Genomic DNA, 26418 nt, shown 5'->3' with positions numbered 1-26418 from the left:
GGCGTGGCGACGAGAAAAGGCACGGACGACCACGAAGATGGCTGGACAGCAGCCGGTGTTCGTGGTGAACGCAGGCCCTGAGCGCCAATCAGGCCGCAAGGCACAGATTTCCAACATCAGTGCGGCTAAGACGGTGTCTGATGTGATCCGCACCTGTCTCGGCCCCAAGGCCATGCTCAAGATGATCCTCGACCCGATGGGCGGTATTCTTCTGACGAATGACGGCCACGCGATTCTGCGCGAGATCGAGGTGGCGCACCCGGCGGCGAAGAGCATGATCGAGCTGAGCCGCACGCAGGACGAAGAGGTCGGCGACGGCACGACAAGCGTGATTATCCTCGCCGGCGAAGTGCTCGCGCACTCGCTGCCGCTCTTGGAACGCGGCATGCACCCGGTCGTGATTATCTCGGCGTACAAGAAGGCGCTCGCGCGTGCGCTGCAGATCGTCGAGTCGATCTCGGTGCCGGTCAAGGTCGAGAGCGACGACGAGATGCTGGCGCTGATCAAGACCTCGATCGGCACCAAGTTCGTGCAGCGCTGGTCGGACCTCATGTGCCGCCTCGCGCTCAAGGCGGTGCGCACCGTCGCGAGCTTTGATACGAGTGCGCCGCGCGCGAACGACGGCACGGCGGCGACCGTCGACCTGAAGCGCTACGCTCGCGTCGAAAAGGTGCCGGGTGGCGAGATTGAGGAGAGCCGCGTGCTCGACGGCGTGATGCTCAACAAGGACGTGACGCACCCCAAGATGCGCCGCAGGATCGAGAACCCGCGCATCATCCTCCTCGACTGCCCGCTCGAGTACAAAAAGGGCGAGTCGCAGACCAACATTGAAATCACCCGTGAAGAGGACTGGAGCAGGATTCTCGAGATCGAGGAGGAGCAGATCAAGCAGCTCTGCGACCGCATCCTCGAGTTCAAGCCGGACCTTGTCTTTACGGAGAAGGGCGTCTCGGACCTTGCGCAGCACTTCCTCCTCAAGGCGAATGTGACGTGCATCCGCCGCGTGCGCAAGTCGGACAACAACCGCATTGCGCGCGCGACCGGCGCGCAGGTCGTGAACCGCGTCGAGGACCTCCGTGAGGGCGACGTCGGCACGCGCTGCGGCCTCTTTCACATTGAAAAGATGGGCGACGAGTACGTTTTATTTTTATGGATACGCTAACACAGATACTTTACCTTCCTGGAAAAGTGCAAGGACCCCAAGGCGTGCACCATCCTGCTGCGTGGCCCGTCGAAGGATATCCTGAACGAGATCGACCGCAACCTGGCCGACGCCATGTCGGTCGCGCGCAACATCATCTTCCACCCGATGCTGGCGCCCGGCGGTGGTGCGACGGAGATGGCGATCTCCGTCGGCCTCGCACAGTACGCCGGCCAGAACCTCGAGGGCGTCGAGGTTGGTGCGGTGGACGCGGTGGCCGAGGCGATGGAGGCCATCCCGCGCACGCTTATCCAAAACTGCGGCGGGAACGCCATCAAGACCCTTACACAGCTCCGTGCGCGGCACGCAAACGGCGAGCATTCGTACGGCGTCGACGGTAACTCGGGCAAGGTGGTCGAGATGAAGCAGTACGGCCTCTACGAAAGCGCTAGCGTCAAGATCCAGACGCTCAAGACTGCCATCGAGTCCGCCTCGCTGCTCCTCCGTGTGGACGACGTGGTGTCGGCCAAGCGCGCTGGCCAGCCGGGCGGCGCGCCGCAGGCCCAGAACATGGCCATGGCGGGCGAAGAAGCGATGGGCATGGGCGCGGCCTAACGGTGCCCAGCACATAGCGTGTGGTGTAGAGTGCCAAATACCCATTTCTCGGTAGCGCCCTCGTGAAGAGTGTCTATTAATATACATCTAGATATCCATTACGCAAAAAGCGAGTGCTCAGACACTCGCTTCTGTACCAGTTTAGCACACCGTCACCAGCACAGCGGCGAGCAGCGCTGCCGTGGTGATGGAGAGCAACGACGTCTGCACAGCAGTTGCGGAAGAAGAAAAGGAAGTGCTGGGGTCCTGCCCCGCGGAACCGGCTTGCGGCGTCGTCGAGTTCTTCGGCGGAATGGGGAACGCTTCGCTTGGACGCCAGCCAAGGTTGATATTGTCATTGTCCAGGATCGCCGAGCAGCCCTGAGGACTGCTAAACACCTCGCCAACATCGTGGGTGGCATTGGCCACAATCGACAACTTGACATTAAAGTCGCCGTCAAACGCCCCGCTCCAGTCGGGCAGGCTCGACGAAAAGTTGCCGGGGAACAAGGAGACGTCCTCGTCCGTGCGCGCCAGGAGATTGATGTACTTCCACCACGCGAGGTTGCGCCCAATACGTTGCGAACCGCCCTGGATGAGGGCCATGCACTGCTGGTCACCGTTGAGCTCGGTGTCCAACAGTCCGTTCAAGTTGACCACATCGCGCGAGACGTAGTTGGAAAAGTAGGTCTTGGCGGTCTTGCCGCTGTACGGCGCAAGCTCGAAATCGTTGAAGCCATAGCGCCAATTGGCGTACAGCGAGCAGTTGTTCTTGTCCACGTACGCGGGGTCCGTCACCGGACGGTCGCGCGTAAAGTAGGCCGACGAACTGGGGTCCGCAACCACGTAACGAACAGAGACGTGCTTTGGATCAGTCGGCACCACAGATGCGTAGCGGCTGACAAACTGCGCGCCCCCACTGTGGCCGATCAGCGTGACGTTCTTCATCTTGGGGTACATCGTGCGGTTATCAAAGTGCTCGATGAGCGCCTGTGCAGCCGCAAACGAAGAAATCTTCACATTAGCAGGATTAATGGAAGGCACTCCGATTTGCCACAGGTTGGTATCGCCCCAGGCCAGTTGGTTCGGTTGGTAAAGGCCGCTGTTGAACCTTTTGGAATAAAACTCCGGCGCGGTGATAATCAAATTAGGATCGACGTTCTTGTTACCCCAGGCAAGCTGCTGCTGCATGATGCCATTCAGAGCCGTCCAGTACGAATCACCATCGCGCAAACTGCCATGGATAATAATAAGCGCATGGGTCGCACTGTCATTTTTAGGATTCTCAGTCCAATACACAGGCAGATCTGCCTTGCTGTTTACCCGAAACGACGCAAGTACAGATCCGCTGGGCGGTGTTGTGGGTTGATGCCTCTGCAAGACCGGTCAGTACCTCGGCCAATCATAAAAAAAAAAAAAAGTAGCGCGTGGGGCCACGATACGTACCTCGCCCTCCTTACTGACTTTGTTGCCTAGACTTTCCGTATACGCATCGCGAGGGAGTAGCTGTTTAGCATGTGCGGCCGATACTAGCGCAAGAGCTATAGCAACAGCCCACTGCCATCCCAACGCAAATGTGTGTACCATGAGGTCTTCAGTTAACTTTCATGCACCGCAATATCTACATACCAACTCTTCGTAGCCAGCGTAAATGTAGGACGCGCGTCCTGATTCGCTCTATAGCACTTTAGCAAACGCGCGCTGCATATCTCGCGTACAGCCTCATCGGGCACAACGCCAAGTGGCATCACGTGATGGTCAACGCGTTCGCCATCGGGAGCGGAAGGCCAGCGGCCATAAAAGCATTCAAAATCGAGGGTCCCGTGCGAAGATCACCCAGAAGAGCAACAAGGGCGACGCGTCGCGAAAGCTTACGTTGATCATTTGCTCGGGCCACAGAATTCCGTGCGCCAGCGCGCGATATCCGCCAAGCACCGAAATCCGTGTACAGAGGCTACATCACATCGCTTTCCTGCACTAGGCCCGAGCGCTGCGGGTCCTCGGCCTTCGATGATGCGCGCCAAATAAGTAATCATGCGCATATATCTGCATATGCATTATGTTATTTACATTTTAGTCGGTTTCCACATGCGTCGCTAAGGGAATAATATAGGCGATTTCACTGCGGCACCCAAGCGGCGTTAGTAATAGGCTTTCGAAAACACATATACGTCGTTGGATGCGAACGACGCAGAAGTTCTGCCTGCAGCACTGCGCAGGAATCGGCTGTTCGGACATAGGCGTATCGCGCGCACCAGCTCACCGGAATAGGACGGTGCTGCATTGGGCACAAAACCTATTCGCCCGCGCTTGCCAACAGAGTGAACCATAGCAGATTCGTGTAAGCAAACGGGACTTCCCTATAAAATGATAAACGTGCCCGCGACGTAAACAGTCTCTTTTACCCTCACCCTTGACGTTTAACTCGTCTCTCTGTGTGCCTTCCCGCAGTGTTTCAAGCAAACAAGCGCTTGTAACTGCATCACCAGGTAACTCAAGAGCGTAGGGACACCTCAAGGCCTTTAGAGAATCTCAGGAGCCATGTCCAACACCGAGAGCGGACAACACGGCCTTCCGCCGCCCATCGTGGCGGCTGACCGCGCCTACACCCAAGAAACCCCTTTCACTCAGCCCACCCACTACGACGGTACTGAGTACAATGCTGAGCCCGGTGCGACCAACGTCCACTACGAGCAGCTCCAGCAGCAGCAGCAGTACGACGCTGCTCAGCAGCAGGCTGCCTACGAGCAGCAGCAGCGCGAGTATGCCGCTCAGCAGCAGCAGTACGCTGCTCAGCAGCAGCAGCAGCAGCAGCCCCAGCAGCAGCAGACTGAGAAGCCTGCTGAGCAGCCTACCGAGGGCCAGGAGGAGGAGTTCGGTGAGGACGCCCCCCAGGATGAGTATGGCCAGCTCGTTGCCTTCATCCGCGCTCAGAAGAAGAGCGGTGGTGATGACGAGGAGGACGACGGCACCCGCATCGTCAAGAAGCGCAACTGGCTCATGCCCTGGAAGGTGCGTGAGATCCGCGTGAACAAGAACGGTGAGGAGGAGACCGTTGCCCCCAAGGTCCCCGAGTCGTGGCTCGAGACCGACGTGTTCCAGGGTGTCAGCGAGTCGGACGTCGCCCGCCGCCGCGCCCAGTTCGGTTACAACGAGCTGGAGAGCCCTCACGAGAACATGTTCCTCAAGTTCATTGGTTTCTTCCGTGGTCCTATTCTTTACGTTATGGAGCTTGCTGTTGCTCTTGCTGGTGGTCTTCGTGACTGGATTGATCTTGGTGTTATTTGCGCTATTCTTCTGCTTAACGCTTTCGTCGGTTGGTACCAGGAGAAGCAGGCTGGTGACATTGTCGCCCAGCTCAAGGCCGGTATTGCTCTTAAGACCACTGTTATCCGTGACGGTCAGGAGCGCGAGATTGAGGCTCGTGACCTTGTTCCCGGTGACATTGTCGTTGTCGAGGACGGTATGACCGTTCCTTGCGACGGTAAGGTGCTCGCTTCGTACGACGACAAGGACCTGTCTGAGGCTACCAAGATCCGCCAGCGCATGGAGGAGACCAAGCACGGCAACGAGGACGCTGAGGACGATGATGACACCGGTATCGACAAGGGTCCCGCGATCATCGCCTGTGACCAATCGGCCATCACTGGTGAGTCGCTCGCCGTCGACAAGCACATTGGTGACAAGGTCTTCTACACTACTGGTTGCAAGCGTGGAAAGGCTTACGTTCTCTGCACTGAGTGCGCCAAGCAGTCGTTCGTCGGTAAGACCGCTGCCCTCGTCACTGGTGGTGACGGCGGTGGACACTTCCAGAAGGTCATGGGTCTCATCGGTACTACTCTGCTTATCCTCGTCATTGTCTTCGTGCTCGTCATCTGGTTCGCCGGCTTCTTCCGCAACGTTGAGATTGCCCGCCCCAAGGAGAACAACTTGCTCGTCTACACCCTGATCTTCCTGATCATTGGTGTTCCCGTCGGTCTCCCCTGTGTTACCACCACCACCATGGCTGTCGGTGCTGCCTACCTCGCCAAGCGTGAGGCCATTGTGCAGAAGCTCACTGCCATTGAGTCGCTTGCTGGTGTCGATGTTCTCTGCTCGGACAAGACCGGTACCCTGACTGCCAACAAGCTGTCGATCCACGAGCCCTTCACCTCGGAGGGTGTGGACGTCAACTTCATGATGGCTGTCGCTGCCCTTGCCTCGTCGCACAACATCAAGTCGCTCGACCCCATTGACAAGGTCACCCTGACTACCCTCAAGGACTACCCCGGTGCCCAGGAGGAGCTCGCCTCGGGCTGGTCGACCAAGCGCTTCACGCCTTTCGACCCCGTCTCGAAGCGTATCACTGCTGAGGTCTCGAAGGACGGCAAGGACTACGTTGCTGCCAAGGGTGCCCCCAACGCTATCCTCAAGCTCTGCGCTCCCCCCCAGGACATTGCCTCCCAGTACCGCAAGGTCGCTGGTGACTTCGCCTCGCGTGGTTTCCGTTCGCTCGGTGTCGCGATCAACGAGGACGGCAAGTGGCGCCTGCTTGGTCTTCTGCCCATGTTCGACCCTCCCCGTGCCGACACTGCCGCTACCATCGCCGAGGCCCAGTCGCTCGGTGTTACCGTCAAGATGCTTACTGGTGACGCCGTCGCTATTGCTAAGGAGACCTGTAAGATGCTTTCGCTCGGCACCAAGGTGTACGACTCGCAGCGTCTGATTGGTTCGGGTGGTATGGCCGGCTCGGCCATCCACGACTTTGTGGAGGCTGCTGACGGTTTCGCTGAGGTGTTCCCCGAGCACAAGTACCAGGTCGTCGAGATTCTCCAGAACCGTGGCCACCTTACTGCCATGACTGGTGACGGTGTTAACGACGCTCCCTCGCTGAAGAAGGCTGACTGTGGTATTGCCGTCGAGGGTGCCTCGGACGCTGCCCGCTCGGCTGCCGACGTCGTGTTCCTGGACGAGGGTCTGTCGACCATCATTACCTCGATCAAGGTTGCTCGCCAGATTTTCCACCGTATGAAGGCCTACATCCAGTACCGTATCTCTCTGTGTATCCACCTTGAGATTTACCTGCTGCTGTCGATCATCATCCTTAACGAGTCTATCCGCGCCAACCTGATTGTGTTCATTGCCCTGTTCGCCGATGTTGCCACCATTGCCATTGCCTACGACAACGCCCCTGCCGCCCACCAGCCCGTTGAGTGGCAGCTGCCCAAGATCTGGATCATCTCGGTTATCCTTGGTCTGATCCTTGCTGGTGGTACTTGGATTGTCCGTGGTACCCTCTTCCTGAACGGCGGTGGTATCATCCAGAACTTCGGTAACACCCAGGAGATTCTCTACCTCGAGGTCGCTCTTACTGAGAACTGGCTCATCTTCGTCACCCGTCTCGGTGGTGGTGAGTCGGAGATCACTCTGCCCTCGTGGGAGCTGGTTGCCGCTGTCGGTGTTGTCGACATCATCGCTACCCTCTTCTGTCTGTTCGGCTGGCTCTCGGGTGCCGAGCGCCGCAACCACATCACCGCGCCCATGGGTGGCTGGACCGACATTGTTACCATTGTCCGTGTCTGGGCCTTCTCGTTCGGTGTCATTGTTGTTTGCGCCCTCGTCTACTACGTCCTGTGCCGCATCCCCGCCCTGGACAACATTGGCCGTCGCCAGCGCTCGGTCAAGAACGAGGCTGTGGAGGACTTCTTCACCAACCTCCAGCGCCTCACCCTTGTCCACGAGAAGGCCGAGGAGGGCAAGAACGTCTACGCGTTCGAGACCCGTGTCGACGTCAACGACGAGTAAATGGTCTACGTGCCATGCACTCCGCATTCGTCTGTAAAAGACGTTGGTCAACCTGGACGGCAACAGTCAAGATTGGGCTGTCTAATTGATTCGTTGTCCGTTTGTTCCGTATAATCAACACCTGACGTTGACCGAAACCGTCTCAAGCCCTTGCTGGAACACTCAATGGCAATTGTTGTGGTTGGGATGGGCTCTCTGCGTCACGTAGGTACATGCTTTTGGTATGTTTTTTATGATTGTCGTAGACGAGTAAAGGTCAAGCGTTACATGCCCCTAGAAAAAGATTTTTGTGCTTTGTTTGTTGGCTCGGAAATGGGCCAGGGTGGTGCTCGTTTGCATTGGCAAGTTTCGCTCGTTTGGCAGGCCGAGCAGACCGTGTGAAGCTCTCGGTAGCGAGATGTGCCTCTGTCCGTGTCCTGGTCCACCCTTGTGGCGGTGACGAGCGTGTAGCTGCCCATAGCGTTCCCTTCGGCGGCGCGCTGGGCGCCGCCGCCTAAGCACAAGGCCTTCGAGGCCTATCCACGTGGCGGAGCGTTCGTGGCGGAATGTGCGAATTTGCGCATTTTAGTGCTTACGAAGATTGGTCGTCATCGTCTACGGAGATGTCGACGAAGATGCCGCTCGTTGCGCCAGTGTACCTGCCTGGGCAGGAGCCGCTTGTGCCGGGCATGACAGAGGATGACCGTCACCAGATGCGCGAGATGCTCAAGTACCAGGGGTATACGACGATGGCGATGGAATCGTGCGCCTTCAAGTCGGTCATGTCCGGCGTGCTGGGCTTTGGTCTAGGTGCCTTTTTCAGCCTTATGAGCGCCTCATTTGCTCTGGACGACCCCGTGCGTCAGACGATGGCCGACCAGATTGCGATGGAGCGTGCGAAGCGCCTTGAAGAGGCTGCAAAGAAGGAAGGCAAGGCGGTTCCCGGCGCCAAGCCTGCTGTCACGCCCTCGCCCGCGACCGCGCCCGCGCATGCTACCGCGCAGGCCAGCACGCCTGCTGCGTCGATCAAGCCCGCGCCCACGGTTGCCACGGCCGGTGCGCCCGCTGCCGGCAGCGCTGCGCCCCAGTCGGGCATCCTGTCCAAGCTTCCTGGCAGTGGTATGTTTAAGGACGTGAAGCCGCCGCCGCCGCAGCTCCCTGAAGTGAACACGATGCAGAGCACGAAGCAGTTCTTCGTGCAGACCGGTAAGAGCATGTACTCGAGCGGCCGCGGATTCGGTAAGGTCGGTGCGCTCTACTCTGGCATTGAGTGCCTGATCGAGGGCTTCCGGGCGAAGAACGACATTGTGAACCCCGTTGTCGCTGGTCTCTTTGCCGGTGGCATTCTTGCACGCAACTCGGGCCCCCAGGCGGTGGTCGGCGGCGCGGTGGCGTTTGCCGCCTTTAGTGGCGCGATCGATCTCTTGTACGTATCTCTACTCACACAGCCTCCGTCGCGAAGCGGCCGATGACCCGTAGATGGACGCAATGCGTTCACGATACCTCGTAGAGCCACCTCGTGGCGTATATGCTGCATGTACTACATCCACACTAGAGATACAGGCCCTCTGGCGTGCCCTCGTTCTTCCGATCGATGACACGCTCGCGTGCGGTGCTAAAGTCCTTTTTCGTGACGCGCATGCGGCGCTCACGCAGCGCGAGCAAGCCAGCTTCGGTGGTCTGGGTTAGCCAAGCAACGTACCAAGCTCTTGATATCGGCGCCGCTCAAGTCGTCCTTCATCGCGACAAACTCTTCGAGGTTCACGTCCGGATCGAGGTTCATGCGGCTCGTGTGCAACCGGAAAATATGCCTGGCGTTAGCAATGCGACGTACATCTTGGTCTTCTGGTCCGGCAGCGGGAACTCGATCTTCCGGTCGATACGGCCCGGACGGATCAGCGCAGGGTCCAGGCTCTCGATCTTGTTGGTGGCCATGATGACCTTGACGTCGTGGCGCGAGTCGAAACCGTCGAGCTGGTTCAGCAACTCGAGCAGAGTACGCTGGATCTCACGCTCACCGCCCGACGAGGAGTCGTAGCGCTTCGAACCGACAGCGTCGACCTCGTCGATGAACACGATACTCGGCGCGTGCTCGTCGGCGACGCGGAACAGCTCACGCACGAGCTTGGGGCCATCACCAAGGTACTTTTGGATGAGCTCCGAGCCGACCACGCGCAAGAACGTCGCCGAGGTCTGGTTCGCAACAGCCTTGGCCAAGAGCGTCTTACCGGTACCCGGCACACCGTAGAGGATGACACCCTTCGGGGGGCGGATACCCATCTCTTCGTACAGCTCGGGGTGGGTAAGCGGCAGCTCGACCGACTCCTTGATCTCCTGGATCTGCTGCTCGAGACCACCGACGTCCGCGTAGGTCTCCATCGGCGCCTTGTCGAGCTTCATGACGCTGACCATCGGGTCGGTGTCCTCGGAGAGCACACCGACAACCGCCATCGCCTTGTGGTGCAGCAGCACACTGCAGCCCGGCTCCAGCAGGTCCTTGTCGACGAAGCTCATGATGCTCACATAGTACTCCGGACCCGTCGAGCTGCTCACAATTGCGTGCTCGTCGTCAATGATCTCCTCGAGTGTACCGACAGCCATGGGGCTGCCGCGCAGATCATCGACACGCGTACGCTCCTCTGCATCGCGGTCGTCCTTGGGCTTCAGGCGGTCTTGGTTCATCACAAACTCCTCCTCAAGCAGGAGGTGATCCTTGATGCGCTCCAGCTTCAGCAGCTTGAGGCGACAGCGCGTAGTGGGGTACACAGCAGGCAGCTTCACCGCCGCCTCGGAGTGCTTCTTCCTCTTGCCCACACGCGTAGGCAGTGGCGGCTCCCACTTTTTCGGCTGGTCTTTTTTCTGCGGTTAGGGCAGGCACGTACCTTGTCCTTGTTCGGGCCACGCCCGGGGGCACCTCCGCTCGGAGCCTGTCCCTGTAGGGTAAGCAATTCACGCAAATGCACATACCATAGTGCCAAGGCAGCGTCGTGGCAATCGCACCGCTTAGGCCGCGCGTCGATCGCCGCCGGTCCGTGACGTGCACGTGACTTCCATGGTCAGCGTGGACGAGGCGAGGGGCCGAGGGGACGCCGCCGGTGGGGGGCGGCGTGCGGCTGTCGTAGTGCCTGTGGGCCGTTATGGGGCCAGAGGGGAAGGATTACGGTACGTCTGTCCAAGTCCCGACCCGATCTTTTGCGTGTGTTTTCCGCAGGGCTTCTTAGCAAGACCCTCCCACGCCTCCTGATCCTGCCGTAGATCCCGCCTGCTCCTTGTATCTTCCCTGTCGATAGCTCCAGCACCCATAGGTACGCCCTTCTATCTATCGCCCCATCTGCGCAAAACCACACCTGGCCAGCCGCGGAGCGCCGACGGTTCGTGGACCTCCACGTTGTCTTTGCACACGATCTCGGCGAGCGAGTCGCTCGGTCCGCCGCAGCTGCTTGTCGCCCGTATCCTGCTCGTGCGCACTCCCTGCGCGACACTTTGCTGATCGCTGAGCGATGAGCGTGTCGGTCGGCGTGAGCGCTACCGGCGGCACGGAGCCGATGCCTGATGCCGTTAAGCTCGAACCGACCGAGAACACTCCCCCCGCAGCCTCCCCCCGCCGCTCTGCCATAAAGCGCGAGCCGCATACGACGCCGCCCCGTGCCAGCCGCCCACGGCGTGCGCCCGAGCTCATCTCGTGCCGCGATCTCGGCAAGTACGTCGACGGTGTCGACTCTGAGGTCCTCCAGCGCGAGGCCGAGGCGGCGCGGTCCGAGCGGAAGAGCAAGACACAGGCCCTCTCTGCGATGGCGCGCGGTGCCATTGATGGAGCCTCGGATGCATCGTCGACCGGCCCCTCTGCACAACGACATGCAACACGCAAGGCAGCGCGCATGCCCCGCCTCCCCCCACTCGTGTACGACTATATGAATGCCGCCCAGGCGGACGGCGCTCCTGCGCCGATTGCGACATCTGCCACGACACCGCGGCACGTATCGCGCACGCAGCCGCGCGTCTTTGGCCTGGAAGAAGCGCCGACGTTCTATCCGACGTGGGATGAGTTCCAGGACCCTCTCCAGTACATCGAGTGGACCGCGAGCCCGAGTGGCGGGAACGGCGTCGAGTACGGTATCGTCAAGATCGTTCCCCCAGAGGGCTGGAAGATGGACTTTGTCGCAGACGAGCAGACCTTTCGCTTCCGCACACGAGTCCAACGCCTCAACGAGCTAAGTGCCGAAGGGCGCGTCTCGCAAAACTACCGCGAGCAGCTCGAGCAGTTCCACGCACAGCAAGGGCACGGCAAGGTGAATGTCCCTTTCCTCCACGGCCGCGCCCTCGACCTGCACGCACTCAAGCGCGCCGCACAGGCGGCGCACGCCGGAGCGGCGAGCAGCGGCCCCGAGTGGCCCGCCGTTGCGGAGGCGATGGGGTATGACGAGGCGCATGCAGCCACGCTGAAGAACGTGTATGCACGCCTCATTGCGCCGTTCGAAGAGTACCTCGTGCACGCCAAAGGCCGGCGGCCCACCGCTCCTGTGCCCACAGCGCCTGTCGACGACACGGCGTGCGACGTGTGTCGCGTGTCGGACAACGAGGCGCGTGTGCAGTGCAGCGACTGTGAGAAGCATTTCCACCTCGGGTGCCTCACGCCGCCGCTGGCGCACGCCCCTCGTGGCGACTGGGTGTGCTCCGCGTGCCTGGTTGGAACAGGTGGCGACTTTGGCTTTGACGATGGCGAGACGCACTCGCTGCACAGCTTCTGGCAGCGGTGTGCCGCCTTCCAGCGTGCCTGGGCGGCGCGTGCGAGCAAGCACGGCGCGCCTGAGGATGCGGAAAAGTGGGCGCGCCTTCCGACGCGCAGCAATGCGGACGCGACGCTTCTCGAGGACGAAGACTTGATCGAGGCCGAGTTCTGGCGGCTGGTGCACAGCACGCAGGAGCTGGTCGACGTCGAGTACGGCGCAGACGTGCACTCGTCTACGCACGGCAACGCGGCGCCGACGATGGAGCGCCAGCCGCTGAACCCCTACGCACGCAGCGGCTGGAACCTGAACAATTTGCCGATCCTCCCCGCGTCCTTGCTGCGGTACATCAAGTCCGAGATTAGCGGAATGACCGTGCCCTGGATCTACCTCGGCATGATGTTTTCGGCATTCTGCTGGCACAACGAGGACCACTATACCTACTCGGTGAACTACCAGCACTGGGGCGCGACCAAGACCTGGTACGGCGTCCCAGGCGCGGACGCGGCCAAGTTTGAGGCAGCCATGCAGCGCATCGCGCCCCAGCTCTTTGAGGCGTGCCCGGACCTCTTGCTGCAGCTCGTGACGATGATGTCGCCGGAGCTGTCGCGTGCCGAAGGCGTGCGGACGTATGCGTGCAACCAGCGCCCAAACGAGTTTGTAATCACCTTTCCCAAGGCGTACCACTCCGGCTTTAATCACGGCTTCAACCTGAACGAGGCCGTGAACTTTGCACTGCCCGACTGGGTAATGGACGGACTCGCATGTGCGCAGCGCTACCAGACCTTTGCGCGCCAGCCCGTCTTTTCGCACGACGAGCTGCTCGTGACCATTGCGCTACACAACCAGCAGCTGAGCACGGCTGTGTGGCTCCAGAGCGCGTACCGCGACATGGTCGACCGCGAGATGCAGGCGCGCGCGGCGCTGCGTGCGCAAAACATCGCCGAGGAGCTCGTGGAGCACGACCGGCCCGAGGCCGAGTACCAATGCGCGCACTGCAAGACACTGTGCTACCTCGCCCAGGTCACGGCACGCGATACAAAGGAAGTCGCATGCCTCGCACATCCATCCGAGGTGTTTTCGTGCGACAAGGACCAGTGGACGCTCCGCCTGCGCTTCCCAGACAACTACCTCGAGACGCAGGCGACCAAACTCTCGGAGCGCGCGTCGATTCCCCAGTCCTGGCAGGACCGCGTGCAGAAGCTGCTGATCCAGCATCCCCGCCCACCGCTGCGCACGCTGCGCACGCTGGTCCAGGAAGGCGAAAAGATTGCGTTTCCCATGCCGGAAATGGCGCAGCTCCAGACGTTCCTCGAGCGTGCCACGCCGTGGGTCCAACGCGCGCAGGTCTTCTTGTCGCGCCGCCAGAAGCGCGGCGAAAACGCACCGAAGCGGAGAGGACGCGCGCGCGAGCCGTCGCCACCGCCTCCCGAGAGCACGCAGGACCGCTCGCCGGAAGCGCTGCTACGTCTCTGTGCCGAAGTGCCTTCGCTGCCGTTCGAGGCGCCCGAGTTTGCGAGCCTCGAAGGCGTGGTCGAGCAGATGGCCGTCTTTACGCGCGACTCGGCGACGTTCCTTGCACTTGATCCGCAGGCCTCGGATGCGCACCATCGCATCGACGATGCCGAGCGCGTGCTGGACCAAGGCGCACTCCTCCAGGTCGACGTGCCCGAAGTCGAGGCACTGCGGCGCTGGATCGCGCATGCCAAGTGGTTCTCGGAGCTCGACGACATCGGCGAAAAGTTCCTGACGCTCGAGGAGGTCAACGAGCTGCTCACCGAGGCGGAGCAGGCCGGCATCGATGTGCGCCTGCCGCAAGTGCAATCGCTCTTGCAGCGGCGCCAGCGCGGCGAGGAATGGGGCGTCGCGGCCCTGGCGCTCCTGGATGGCACGCACGTATTTGAGCGCTCGGCCATTGACGAGCTCCTCGACGTGCCGGCGAACGTGGCTACGTCGAGCGAAGTGCGTGGCCGTGCTACTGCACTGCAGCACAAGGCCGCACAGTGGCACGAAGTGGTTACGGATATCTATAACCATACGCACCCATCGCCGCAGGTGCTGCAGACGACGACCGAGGAGCCCGCGCGCCTCTCCGAGGCCCGGCAGGTGCTCGCCGATGCGGCCGAAGCACGGATCGAGCTGCCATTCGCCAAGGACCTCGCCGAGGGCATCGCATTGCACGACCGCTGGAACAAGGAGCTGGCGGGCATCCTGCGCAAGGCACATCCCAAGGCCAAGGGCGGCGATCCCGTCGAATTAGCACGCCGCTTCTGCGAGCATACGAGAAATGCAGCCGCAGCAAATGCGCTGACGGAGTGGGAACAATATACCGCCTTTCAGAAGGAAAAGGTGCGCGCGGAGGAACAGCAGCGCACCGACGCAGTGGCAAACGGTGGGGCCAAGATGGAGGATGGAGACGCACCAGTGTCGCAAAATGGCACGTCTGAGGCAGCTGTGCCGCCGACGGAGCAGCCGGCCGTGGCGCCAGAGCCGCAGGCTGTACAGCCCGAGTCGCAGCCTGCCCAGGCTGAGGTACACCCTGCTCAGCCTGCACCTGAGCCCGCGTCGCAGCCCTCGCAGCCCGCGTCGCAGCCTGTACAGCCGTCCGCGTCGCAGCCCGAGTCCTCGTCGGCTCCGGAGGCTGCTCCGCAGCTCGAGCCGCAGACTGCTCCGCAGCCCGAGCGCCAGCCCGGGCACCCACCCACTCAGCAGCCCGAGCCGCAGCCTTCCCAACCCGAGCCCAAGGCCGAGCCCGAGCCTGTCCCGTCCGATCCGCAGCCTGCCGAGCCTGTTCTCCCCAACGGCACCCATCATACCACGACCGCTCCCTCGGGATCTTCAGAGAGCGGCACCCCGGGTCTCGCTGAGCCAGCAACCACCAGCACACAGCCTGCCGCGGCGGACGAAACGCCTCCCGAGCCGCCCGCGCCCGCGCCCTGCATCTGCTTTGAAAAGTCGCGTGAGCGTACCGTGACATGCAAGACGTGCGAGATGCCCTTCCATCTCAAGTGCCTAGACCTGCGTCCCAAAGGCCTGGGCCGGCAGTGGCAGTGCCCCTTTTGCGATACCAGCAAGCTGCTTCCCCTGTTGCAGACGCGCCATGCCGTTTCGCAGCTTCCTCTGGTCGCTCTTCTGCAGAACGCGGCGTTCCAGCGCGATAAGTTCCGCTTCCTGCCGTCCAACTACACGGCCCTCCAAGCGGCGATCCGCGCTACTGTCGAGTTTGGTGTCGCAGTGACGATGCGCTTCCGGCACGGGGCACTCCCCTCGGAGCTTGTGAATGAGCCGCGCTCGGACAAGGTCGAGATCACGCCGCTGATCCGCGAAGTCACGCGGCGTGCAATCGGGTGCCCAGTCGACGTGCTGCTCATTGCCGACGCAACGCCGAAGCAGAATGTGCCGTCGGTGCTCGATGCGCTCATCCCCGCCTTCCATCTGCAGCGCGAGGTGAAAGAGGCGAAGCCCGAGGCGCCGAAAGCGCCCGAGGCCCCTCCAAAGGCGCCTGCGCGCCGTTCGAAGCGCGCGCGCCTCACCTTCCGCGAAGAAAAGCCACCGACGCCCCAAGGCGATGTACCGGTGCACTGCTTCTGTGGGCAGCCGGATACAGGGACGATGGTGCAATGCGACAAGTGCTCGCTGTGGTTCCACAATGCTTGCATGTACATCGATGACCCCGAGAGCCTGCAGGAGAAGTGGTTCTGCCCGGTGTGCTGCCTGCGACTGCGCCGGCGCTATCCCCATGCCGAGGTGCGCATCCAGGACGCAACGCCGACCGCGCCGCAGCCGCCGGTCCCGCCCAACTTCTTCGTGGATCTTCCGGCGAGTCTGCGCTCGGAAACCAAGCCGGTGAACCGCATGCAGCACTGGACAAACGAGCGCCGGATCGTCTTGCACCTCGTGCACTTTGAGCCCGCGGTGCTCGTCCAGTCGGAAAAGACCAGCGAGCCAGCGCAGGAGCCACCGGCGAAGCGCGTCAAGCTCTCGCCGGAGCACGACCGCCATTTGCAAGGACGCATCAACTTGCTGCGCCGCGGCGTAAGCGACGCGATGATGAACCGGTATGCCATGGGATGGAATGGCGATGCGATCGTGTGCCAGCTCTCGCCGGACCGCCAGGTGGTCCTGGGACCGACGATCCGCTTGGCGCCGGACGACTTGGACGGCACGCGCCTCTTGCGCATGGCGCTCGAAGCGGCGTGGCAGCGGCCCGAGGTCCGCGACGGGCCATACCGTCCCGAAAGCGAGCCGCAACTCCCTATGCGGCCGCAGGAGCGGTACGCGCCAGGCGTTCCGATCGCGCGGCCGCCGATGTCGTTCCCGAGCGAGCGGCCGACGTCGATTCCCCCTGGCGAACGGCCAATCTCGATCCCCCCAGGCGAGCGGCCGATGACTCTGCCCCCAGGCGAGAGGCCAATGACCATCCCGCCGGGCGAGCGGCCAATGACTATCCCTCCGGGCGAGCGGGCGGTTCCGCGGCCGATGAACCTGCCGATGCCCCCCGGCGAGCGACCGATGGGGTTTGCGGGTGCGCCGCATCTGCCGATCGATCGCCCGGGGTACGTCCGCGATCCCGTGCGCAATCCTCTGCTGCACGACGAAGTGCGTCGTTCGAGCCTATCGCCACGCGAAGAGCTGCGCCGCCCGATCCTCCCCCCCCCGGGTCCCATGCCCGGTCTCGGGGGCGACGATGCGCGGCGCGCCGCCCCCTTGCCTCTTCCTGCGCGTCTCCCGGAAGGCATGCCCTTCCCTCGTCCGCCGCCGAGGTGGCATCCATAGTGTCTACCGTTCTACCTTGTTTGGACTAGCAAGCAGGCTGCAGAGCCGAGCGAGCGATTCGTTTCCGTCGCCCTGCAGCATCGCATGGGCGACAGCTGCGAGGTGCGCGCAGATGCTCATTAGTGTCATGGAGATCGCAGCGTGCATCGGGGCGGGTGGGGTATTCAGATGCTCCTCGATCGCGACGAAGCACGCACGGCATCGCCGCTCGAGCTCCTCGACTGCCTCTTTTAGCGCACGCGCCCTGCGCAGCGCACGCACAAACGGCCCCTTTTTTACCGCATGCGTCGGCGGCGTGCTAAAGCGCGGCAGGCTCTCCCATGTACTGGCCTCTTCGCCCCACAGCGACGTGTACGCCTGCGCGAGGGCAAGGAGCAGCTCAGTGCCGAGCACCTGCACGTCGTCGTCCAGCGCGACGTACGCCGACTCGGTCGCGTCACCACGCGACGAGCCCATGCTTCCTGCGCGCGGCACACTCCCGCGCAGCGGCCCTGTCGCGATGCGGCAGCCGAGCTGGCGCACGGGCCGGACGCGTCGCCACCAGGTCATGTGCCGCAGTTGTGCCTGGTTCTTGTACCATAGGCGGTGCAGCGTATGCGTTTCTGTTGAAACCTTGCGCAGCTCTGTAATCAAAAAGCGCTGGTGTTTGCGCAGCGCCGCCGGGAGCGCCGGGGGAACGCGCACGCCGCCCTCTGGTCCTGGCTTCGGCCCCCGCATAAAAAGGCGTGGTAGGCCCGGCTGAGTCAGCAGAGGCGCGACGCGACGCGGCGCCACCCAACACCACGATGGAAGGTAGGTTGTGCGGCTAATGCAGGCTATTCGGAAAATCCGTTTGGGCAGAACTATTCTACTGGCGGTGGAAACACGGGCGGTTTCTTCGGCGGCGCGAACGGCAGCCAGGAGGGGGGTCGTGTACGTATTCCCCACTTACCCAGCGCGTCGGCACCAACTCGCTGCGCCCCGTGACGATTCGCCAGGTGCTCAACGCGTCGCAGCCGCACTCGGATGCGCCCTTTACCTTTGACGATGCGGAGCTGAGCCAGGTGACGCTTGTCGCGTGGATCCAAAACATTGCGCGCAACGCGACCAATGTCTCGTACACGCTCGACGACGGCACGGGCCAGCTCGACGTGCGCCAGTGGATCGACAACTCGGCGGATGAAGGCGCGAAGGTCGACGAGTTCCAGTGCGTATTTTCGCTGACGCAGAACAAACGAGTTTGTGCGCATCCTCGGCGAGATCAAGTCGTTCAACAACAAGCGCAGCGTGACGGCGGCGTCCATCTCGCGTCTGGAGGACGGCAACGAGTACCTGTACCACCAGCTCGAAGTAATCTACACGCACCTTCAGCTGACCAAGGGCGGCTCGGTACGTTGCCTGGCTAACGCAGTCGACCAAGCCCTCGGCCGGTGGCCACGAAGCGTCTGCGTACGACGACACGTCGGCCGCTGCGGCGGACAGCACGTCGACGGACCTGTCGCGCCTTGCGCCGCTCCAACGCCGTATCTACCAGGCGATCGCCGCCGAGGCGCCCGACTGGCCGGAAGGCGTGGACGTCGCGCAGATCCTTGCGCGGAACAAGAGCACGGATCCTGCGCAGGTGCAGTACGTGCTATAACTGACAGCAGGGACGCCATCGACGAGTTGGCCAACGATGGCTATATCTATCAAGCCAGCGACGAGACGCATTACTTGACCACGGCAGGGTAGTTATGCAGCATTGAATAGTATGGTACAAAAGACTCGTGCACGTCGCACCAGTGCTCGGCGCTGCAGCGTACAGCAGCACACTAGTCAAAGAAACGCACATCCGACCGCTTCGGTTCTGCTGTAAGAGACGCCACGTACGGATCAGGGGATGCAGCTGTGCCATGTACACACAGAACCACATAAGGTAGCAGCAGGAAAGCGTCAGGAGAACGCTCGAGCGGATCAGACTGCATTAGTCAATCAACCTACACTTGGTTCGGCCCCTTGGGCGTGGTCACCCACGTAGCGGACCCGATAATCACCGCAACAATCAGCACCCAGACCGTCGTCCAGCCCGACATGGTTGCGCTGCTCGACAACGGGCGAGATCACGTGAGTCCGGGCCGTTCTCTGCGCACGACCATCAAGTGGAGGATGGACCTGGGGCTGAGCCGTGTGCAGGCGCTCCTGCGCCGCGTCGGCTCGCCGCACACCAAGTTTCCCGTGATCCACGTCGCGGGGACCAACGGCAAGGGGAGCACGACGGCGTACCTCGACGCGCTGCTCACGCACGGCGCGGGCGTGCGCTCGGGGCGTTTCAACAGCCCCCACCTCGTCGAGGCGCGCGACAGCGTGCGCGTCTCGGGCGGCGTGCCGATCGACGGGCCGACGTGGGAGCGTGCGCGGCAGCAAATTACACAGGCGGATGCGGACGCGAGCGGACGCGGGTCGGATGCGATCCACGCGACGCCGTTTGAGCTGCTCACTGCACAGGCCCTGCTTGCGTTTACCATGCTGCCGCCCGACACGCGCCCCCACGTCCTGCTCATCGAGGTCGGCTTGGGAGGGCGCCTGGATGCGACCAACGTCTTTCCGGACGAAAACGTCCTTGCGAGCGTCATTTGCCCGATTGCACGCGACCACGAAGGACTGCTCGGTCACGGCCTCGCGGCCATTGCGCGCGAAAAGGCGGGGATTATCAAGGAAAATGGGCTGTGCGTCGTCGCCGACCAGCGCGTCGGTATGCTCGGCTCCGTTTCCACAGCAAACGTGCCCAACGCGGACGCGGCGCTCGTCGAGTCGCTGCAGCAGGCGTGCTCCGACAAGCACGCACGTGTCGCGCCTGCGCTCATTCCTTGGGACGCGGTGCGACGCGGCACGCCGCCGACCGGCAGCGATGTCGCGCGGCTGCGTGCGCCTGTCTCGTTCTCGTTTCCGCTGCACGCGACCGGCACGGCCGTCGGCGCTGCGCCGGTCGACGCGCACGTCGACGTGTCGCTCGAGGCGACGCTCGCGCGCCTCTCTGGGTGCACCACGGCCCTACAGACCCTCTGGAGCATCGCGCACGATACCACGCACGCGTCCGATGACGGTGCGCCCGCGCGCCAAGCCTTGCGCGATGCGATACGCACGCGCCTCTTTGGCGGGGACGCGGCGAGCGAGACCCGTGTCCAGCGCGCCCTTGCGCACTACCACTGGGAGGGCCGGAGCGAATGGCGGACACTCGGCCAACATACCCCCCTGCTACTCGACGGTGCGCATAACGAGGCGTCGGCCATCGCGTTACGGCAGTACCTCGACCAGTGCCTGGATACCTACGCGTCGATGGCGGCACGCCCCGTCACCGTGTCGCTGACGTGGATCATGGCCTTTTCCAAAGGCAAAGACGCGACGGCAATGCTGCGTGCGTTGCTTGGCACACGGCGTGGCGCCGGGGCGTGGGAGTGCACGTCGCAGCGCGTCGGCCTCGTCCCCTTTTCGACGCCGGTCGAGGGCATGCCGTGGGTGCAGCCGGCGCCCCCCGCCGAGCTCACCCAGGCGCTGCACGCGTCCGACCTGCCGGTGGATCGCGTGCACACCTGCGATGCGCTGCGCGATGCCCTCGCATGGGCACTTGCGTCGAAATCCGAGTCTTCTGCATCGCTCGACATTGTGGTCGTGTGCGGCAGTCTCTACTTGGTCAGCGACTACTATCGTGGGTCGGAGCATGGGATGCATCAGGGGCAATAGGGTTACATAGACATACACAGGGCAGGCCGCGCCTACCACGCACGCGACGGCCCCGAGACGTTTTCCATCTCGGCGTCCTCGCCGAGCGCGGGATCGGTACGCAGGGCCTGCGTCAGCATTCCCGAAAAGAGCTGACTGGCAGGCATCGCCAGCGCCGCTTCGGGCGCCTGCGATGCGCTGTACGCGTCGTAGTTGCGGAGGTTGTTCGTCGAGAGACGCGGTGCTTCCGCTGCATGCGGAGCATCGTCCATCGTCAAGTCGCTCGCCGAGATGCTATTGCTCAGCAGGCTCGACGAAATGGCACGTGCCGTACGGTGGCGGTTGCGCACACTCAGTTGGCGTGACATGTTCCAGGACGTGAGCGCACTGACGCGCCGGGCGCCGTACGCGCCGTTCGCCTCGTCACTGCCGGGGCTAGAGGGAGGGAGGAGCACGGGGTTGTTGGGGAGGTGGATGCCAAGGTCGTAGTCTTCCGGCACGCCCCGCTCGTGCGACGACGGGGAAGCCGGAGGGCGGCCCTGCGCAGGCCACGAGGCGGCAATCACCTCGAGCACGCCGTGGTCCTGCACGTCCTGCACTTCGTGCTCGCGCAGCGTCGTCGCCGCAGGGTCCGACTCGTGCACATTCAGCGACCCCGCAATGATCGGGGGCGGCAGAGGGTGCCCGTTGAACGGACCCCCGGTGCGCGGCGCCAGCGCGGGACTCGGCGCGTCCGACGGCGGTGCGGTCGGCGGCGCGCTGTCGCTCATGTCGGGGTCGATCGTCTCGACACTCGCGGCGCTGACGCCGCGCATCTGCGGCATCTGCTGCGAGGTCGAGCGGACCATGGTCGACGGGAGCGCACGTGCGCCGAGCGGGCGCATATAGTGCTGGTGCTGCTCAGCAGGCTGTGCAGGCACAGGGGGGGCTTGCGGCACAGGCTCCGGCGCGGGGCTCTGGGCGTGCATCGGGGTGCCGACCTCCATCTCGGGCTCGGGGTGGGACGCCGTACGCGGCGCATCCTTTTTCTTCACATCACGGCCTTCCGCGTCGTCGCGTGCGCTGCACCAGAAGCGGTGGCCCATCTGCCAGCCCTTGCTCTGGCACTGCTTCGAGCAGTACTTGGCCTTGCGGCAGCGGCGGCACTTGGCAAACTCGCGGGGGTACGACTCCCACTTGCCACAGAGCATGTTGGCGCACTGGCGGATACCGCCACGCGACTCGTCCTTGCGGCACGCGTTGCGCATCACGACCCCGGCCCAGTACTGGATCTCGTGGCCAAGGCGGGGGAAGAATGCGTTCAAGGCGCCCGTGCTCCCGGTGCTGCGCGACGAGCGCAGCGTGAAGCGCTCCGCCACCGAAAAGACATTGCGCTTCACCGGGTCCGACGGGCTCCACGAGCGGTTCGGCATCGTCTCTTCCGGCCACTCGGGGCAGAAGAGCATGTCGTCACGCACGTCTGCATTGTGGAAAAAGAGACGCACGTGGGGGTATTTCGAGAGATAGGCGAGCAGCTGAAGACTCATTAGCACCTCCTCTTCACGGTACACATGGCTGGGCATTGGCGCACGCGGGGCCTCGGCGCGCATATCGGGCATCACGGTGCGCGTCGGGCGGGGCGTACGGGCGGCGTCGAGCAGCTCGTGGCGCAGTGGCGCAGCGCTCGGCGACGTCTCTTGTGCGGCCCCACGCGGCTCGTCGAGGCGGTGGCCGCGGGGCCGCGGCGTCGCATCGACCGCGTCGCGCTTGCCGCTCTCAGCTTCTTCGCCCTCCGTATACATTTCGGTATCCTCGGCGCACTCGCTGGCACTGCCGCTGGCGCTTGCATCGCCAAAGCACTCGTTGGCGTGGGAGCGAGTGCGCTCCGTGTCGTTCATGCTGCGATCGGTCCAGCACGACGATGCGCTGCCCTCAGCATGGGCCGAGTCCATCTCTGTATCGTGGACACTAGCCGAGGACGGGAGCACGACTTCCATCTCCATCGGGGTTGCCGGGCGCGTCGTCGACGCGGCAATCGACGCGGCATCAGGCGTCGGATCGCGCACATTCTCCGCGTGTTCCTGCTCGGTGCTGGGGTATACGGAGCGACGCATCTCATGCGGCTCGGCTTGCATGGCCCGACGGCCAAACTCCTCTTTCTGCGAGTCGGCCGCGATCAAGAAGGACTCCAGGACGCGGACAATGATGGGCGCCATGCCAGCTTCGACGACCCGCGTACGGATCGCCTCACTGCCACGGACACCAATGTTGACCACGCACTGGAAGGCGAGGCTCCATTTCCAGTTCCCTTGCAGGTCGTTGTAGACGCTCGCATCGCGAATGTGTGTGGGAACCCGGCGTGGCGACGCGCGGAGAATGTGGACGAGCCGCTCGAGGCCGCCGTCCATCGTGACCATCTCACGGATGCGAGGAGAGGTCGACGCAAGGTATGCAAAGTGGTTCAGGGAGTTGACCAACGGCAGGGTCGCAGTGCAGTCGAGTGCTGGCGGTCAGTATCGTTCTCATCGTGTGTGCATGTTGTGGGAATCAGAGATAAAGGTTCGACAACACCGCAGGGGCACGTAGGCTCCCGTACAGCTTCCGTGCTTGACTCTATATATTGTGGGATCATCCTTTGACCCACAACATGCACACAGCCACAGTACGTACCTCGACGGTCATAGACCACAGCAGAAATCGAAGCACATGCTCGGTTCTGTTGAGGATTGCTAAAGTTACTCTCCCTCATTGTGTACAAGATTAGGTGCTTTGCACGATCAAGGGCTTACGGCCGCTGCCCAAACACCCACCCAGCAGGGAGCAATGCAGGCCTCGTTGTCCTCTTGTGCTGCAGTACACCGGATAGACGCACCAAGCGCCTTCGTTTAACTGACTCTGCTGTGAGGGTACAAGGAGTCTTGCACGCAGCGCCTGCTTTCGGCGCAAGTGGCGGACAGCAAAGGTGAGTACGGATGCGTTTCTCCTGCCTGCGCTGGGTCGGGGCAAACATAAAATTTAATTCTAAAAATCACGCCCGCACTCGCCCGGCGGCGCCTCCGCTGCTGCGGGTCGGCTTGGCGAGCACCGCGTCCGATCCTTTTGGCGCGCGCGCGAGCTGGGGTAAGGCACTGCCCTGCCCATTCTCCTATGTGGGAGCATAGTAATATAAAGCCGATGTAGTGTGAATAGCTCGCTTGGCTATGGTCACCTTCCTTCCTTGCGCCCCCCCCCCTCTCGAGCGACACGCCGCCCTGCCTTGCTCCACTGCCACACGTGGAGGTTACGGCCGTTACTCCGGAACGCCATGGCAGAGGCTTCCAGGCACCCTGCCCCCGAGCCAGAGGCCCATGCAGGAAATACAGCGCATCTCGATGCGTTGGAAGAGGCGGTAAACAAGCGAATCGATGCCGATGTAGAGACCCTAATGGACAATTACAAGGAGATCATCAACCTGAGCCGTGTACGTCCGCGTATTCCTAATGCAGATTGGCGGGAAAGACCACTTTGACGTGAGCCGCGAGTCCTTTCAGCTAGAGACCCGTGCAGACAGCATGGTATGTCGCTATGTCGCTTACAGACAGGTGCGCGCCGCGCAATCGCTCTACCTCTTGTCGGACTCGCTGAAACTCTCGCTACTCTTGTCACAGTCCCAAATGTCCGACGCGCGCAATAGCGAGGCCGAGACGCTCCTGCGCGATACCGACGCGTACAAACGCGAATGCAGCGAGCTTTTGGCGGGCTACTGGCTTCCTGGTGCGCAGAGCGGCGCGGAAGATGCTGCGCCGGCGGTCGCGACACCCGCCGCGGCTCACGAGCCGATGGACGACGGCGAGGCGGCGTAAGCGCGTCACGCGACCGGGTGAACAGGCAGGGAGGGTATTTTCAATGTATTTATTTCGCGTGCTGGGCACGATGAACAACTCGTACAGGTACATAGAGGCGGTCCGTTACAGGAGCAACCGCAACAACAATCTTCACCGTCCAACATTCGCGCAGAGGCGCGTGAATCAGACAGACAAGGGTATCAAGGATGGCCGATAGCATTAAACTTCACGAAGGTGCCATCCAGATTCTTCGTCGGCACTCATGCGCCGACGAGGCATCTGCTTCGTACGCGGTCCCACCGGGCGTGCGCCACGCGTAGAGGCCGAGCGCGTCACACCCTCTGAAGGCACAGCAGTCCTGTACTCATCGGGGTCGTCGAATCCATCCTCGCTCGCTGCGTACGCAGCGCCACGGCGGCCGCGCGAGCCAAGCGACACCGGGGCCGAGACGCGGCGGTTTTGACCAGCAACACCTGTGCGTGATCCCGGCGGCGAGATCGAGTCGCGCATCGTGTCGCCGTCCGAGGTGATACTGGGCGCGGTCCACGACGGGGCGCGCAGCGCGCTGGTCCCACCCGCACCGGCCGGCATCGGGGCCTCGGCGAGGCCCGCGCGGCGGCTGTTGACGCTCTGGCGCGAGTACGCGCCACCGTGGTAGTTCGACAGACTGGCCATGGTGCTCGTCTCGGAGCCCGAGTAAGAGCTGGGGTCGTTGTAGGCTGCGCCGCGGCGGCTGCGCTGGCCCGACGACGAATACTCTGACGAGTACTCCGACATGCCATCCGGTGTTCCGTTGGCAAAACCGCCGCCCGACTTGTATCCGGTGCGGCCCGCGTCTTCGTCGTAGTAGCGCTTTTCGTTGTACTGCTCGTACATGTCGGGCTCCTCCTTGCCGAACAGGCGCGCACCGCCCGGCTTGCCACCGCTGATGTTGCGCGACTGCGCGCGGTACTGCATCGGGTTGTTGAACGAGGAAAGCGCCGATGGCGGCTGGTGCTGGAACTCGTACGCGCGACGGCCCCATTCGTAGTTGACCTCGTTCAGCACTTCCTGGTCAATGAACAGGAAGATGTACGAAGTAAACAGCAGCTCAAAACCGAGCAGACCGGCCTCGAGACCAAAGGTTGCGTAAGCAAGCGGGACGGTCCAGTTCAGGAGGTCGCACGCGTGATTCCAGTCGGAGGGCTTGGGATAGTGATAGTATCCATCAAACATGCAGTTTTCGCGGCCACGGAAATCGGACGCGTATGCCAATGCGCCACTGATCCAGATGGAGCACATGCCGAACTGGAACAGGAGGTCAATTTTCATCATAAACAAGGAGCTGAGGAACGAGCCGCGGCGAATAAACGGAAGCGGCGGCAGGAAAATGTAATAGCCAAAGTAGATGATCGAGGTAAGGAAGCCCATCACAATCAAGAAGATCAAACTACCCCAGGAAGGCGTGATGACCGGCTTGTGAGTGCGGAAGTAGTTCACCGCAAGAATGGCCATAATCGCCGTCGCGAGCGCCATGAGACAGATCAGCATGGCAAAGGCGAAGCGCATAAACTGCAGGAACTTGGGACTCGGCGCGGGCAGCTGCCGTTCCGGGCTCTGCGCCTCGGTCGTGAGCGAGTAGCGTTCAGGAAGCACCATGGTAAACAAGGAGCGGTGCGTATGAGTTAGGGTATGAGGCGGTGTTTAGCAAGAAGACTGCCAGAACCTTGCAGTCCAAGCGCCTCTACGGTTGTACGACGCGTAAACGGACGCGATACAAGACGTGGGCAGGACACAAGAGCCGCACTTGCAAACCTCCCTTTGCGGAGAAGCAAGAAAGTACGGCGCCGACCCATTCCATTACCACATTTACCCCACGCACTTTTCGCCGCTAGCCAATCTGTTGCTTTGGGTTGCTGCATTTCTTGCAGCGGGCCAATAAAAAACAGTGAAATGC

The 26418-nt window shown here is 62.3% G+C and overlaps 13 protein-coding genes across 13 annotated transcripts; 7 read left to right on the top strand and 6 right to left on the bottom strand.

Moving 5' to 3' along the window:
- Positions 1-37: 37 nt before the first annotated feature.
- CCT3 (T-complex protein 1 subunit gamma) lies at positions 38-1756 on the top strand (the record flags this gene model as incomplete). Its single annotated transcript, XM_060264543.1, has 2 exons — positions 38-1134; positions 1168-1756. The coding sequence occupies 2 exons, from the start codon at positions 38-40 to the stop codon at positions 1754-1756; spliced, it is 1686 nt and encodes a 561-aa protein (XP_060120526.1).
- A 141-nt stretch (positions 1757-1897) lies between these two features.
- MJAP1_000575 (uncharacterized protein) lies at positions 1898-2926 on the bottom strand (the record flags this gene model as incomplete). The annotated part of the gene is made up of 1 exon (XM_060264542.1): positions 1898-2926. The coding sequence occupies one exon, from the start codon at positions 2924-2926 to the stop codon at positions 1898-1900; it is 1029 nt and encodes a 342-aa protein (XP_060120525.1).
- Positions 2927-4276: 1350 nt separating this feature from the next.
- Positions 4277-7519, top strand: MJAP1_000574 (P-type H(+)-exporting transporter; the record flags this gene model as incomplete). The annotated part of the gene is made up of 1 exon (XM_060264541.1): positions 4277-7519. The coding sequence occupies one exon, from the start codon at positions 4277-4279 to the stop codon at positions 7517-7519; it is 3243 nt and encodes a 1080-aa protein (XP_060120524.1).
- Positions 7520-8121: 602 nt separating this feature from the next.
- Positions 8122-8977, top strand: TIM22 (Mitochondrial import inner membrane translocase subunit tim22; the record flags this gene model as incomplete). Its single annotated transcript, XM_060264540.1, has 2 exons — positions 8122-8924; positions 8947-8977. The coding sequence occupies 2 exons, from the start codon at positions 8122-8124 to the stop codon at positions 8975-8977; spliced, it is 834 nt and encodes a 277-aa protein (XP_060120523.1).
- A 72-nt stretch (positions 8978-9049) lies between these two features.
- Positions 9050-10468, bottom strand: RPT2 (ATPase of 26S proteasome regulatory subunit 4; the record flags this gene model as incomplete). Its single annotated transcript, XM_060264539.1, has 4 exons — positions 9050-9178; positions 9201-9285; positions 9333-10357; positions 10466-10468. 4 exons carry the CDS (start codon positions 10466-10468, stop codon positions 9050-9052), a joined length of 1242 nt encoding a protein of 413 aa, XP_060120522.1.
- Positions 10469-10635: 167 nt separating this feature from the next.
- MJAP1_000571 (uncharacterized protein) lies at positions 10636-17001 on the top strand (the record flags this gene model as incomplete). Its single annotated transcript, XM_060264538.1, has 2 exons — positions 10636-10660; positions 10997-17001. The coding sequence occupies 2 exons, from the start codon at positions 10636-10638 to the stop codon at positions 16999-17001; spliced, it is 6030 nt and encodes a 2009-aa protein (XP_060120521.1).
- A 3-nt stretch (positions 17002-17004) lies between these two features.
- MJAP1_000570 (uncharacterized protein) lies at positions 17005-17718 on the bottom strand (the record flags this gene model as incomplete). The annotated part of the gene is made up of 1 exon (XM_060264537.1): positions 17005-17718. One exon carries the CDS (start codon positions 17716-17718, stop codon positions 17005-17007), a length of 714 nt encoding a protein of 237 aa, XP_060120520.1.
- A 68-nt stretch (positions 17719-17786) lies between these two features.
- Positions 17787-18619, top strand: ssb2 (Replication factor A protein 2; the record flags this gene model as incomplete). The annotated part of the gene is made up of 5 exons (XM_060264536.1): positions 17787-17793; positions 17816-17913; positions 17937-18187; positions 18210-18369; positions 18392-18619. 5 exons carry the CDS (start codon positions 17787-17789, stop codon positions 18617-18619), a joined length of 744 nt encoding a protein of 247 aa, XP_060120519.1.
- Positions 18620-18791: 172 nt separating this feature from the next.
- Positions 18792-19052, bottom strand: VMA9 (H(+)-transporting V0 sector ATPase subunit e; the record flags this gene model as incomplete). Its single annotated transcript, XM_060264535.1, has 3 exons — positions 18792-18826; positions 18850-18938; positions 18961-19052. 3 exons carry the CDS (start codon positions 19050-19052, stop codon positions 18792-18794), a joined length of 216 nt encoding a protein of 71 aa, XP_060120518.1.
- A 73-nt stretch (positions 19053-19125) lies between these two features.
- Positions 19126-20700, top strand: FOL3_1 (dihydrofolate synthase; the record flags this gene model as incomplete). Its single annotated transcript, XM_060264534.1, has 1 exon — positions 19126-20700. One exon carries the CDS (start codon positions 19126-19128, stop codon positions 20698-20700), a length of 1575 nt encoding a protein of 524 aa, XP_060120517.1.
- A 32-nt stretch (positions 20701-20732) lies between these two features.
- MJAP1_000566 (uncharacterized protein) lies at positions 20733-23066 on the bottom strand (the record flags this gene model as incomplete). The annotated part of the gene is made up of 1 exon (XM_060264533.1): positions 20733-23066. One exon carries the CDS (start codon positions 23064-23066, stop codon positions 20733-20735), a length of 2334 nt encoding a protein of 777 aa, XP_060120516.1.
- Positions 23067-23962: 896 nt separating this feature from the next.
- MJAP1_000565 (uncharacterized protein) lies at positions 23963-24500 on the top strand (the record flags this gene model as incomplete). The annotated part of the gene is made up of 3 exons (XM_060264532.1): positions 23963-24118; positions 24144-24212; positions 24240-24500. 3 exons carry the CDS (start codon positions 23963-23965, stop codon positions 24498-24500), a joined length of 486 nt encoding a protein of 161 aa, XP_060120515.1.
- A 201-nt stretch (positions 24501-24701) lies between these two features.
- Positions 24702-26120, bottom strand: MJAP1_000564 (uncharacterized protein; the record flags this gene model as incomplete). The annotated part of the gene is made up of 1 exon (XM_060264531.1): positions 24702-26120. One exon carries the CDS (start codon positions 26118-26120, stop codon positions 24702-24704), a length of 1419 nt encoding a protein of 472 aa, XP_060120514.1.
- Positions 26121-26418: the final 298 nt, after the last annotated feature.

This window comes from Malassezia japonica, chromosome 1, assembly GCF_029542785.1.
Source record: "Malassezia japonica chromosome 1, complete sequence".
In the NCBI taxonomy this organism is placed as follows: domain Eukaryota; kingdom Fungi; phylum Basidiomycota; class Malasseziomycetes; order Malasseziales; family Malasseziaceae; genus Malassezia; species Malassezia japonica.
Note: the sequence above shows the minus strand (reverse complement) of the source record. Positions and strands in the feature narration are given on the sequence as shown.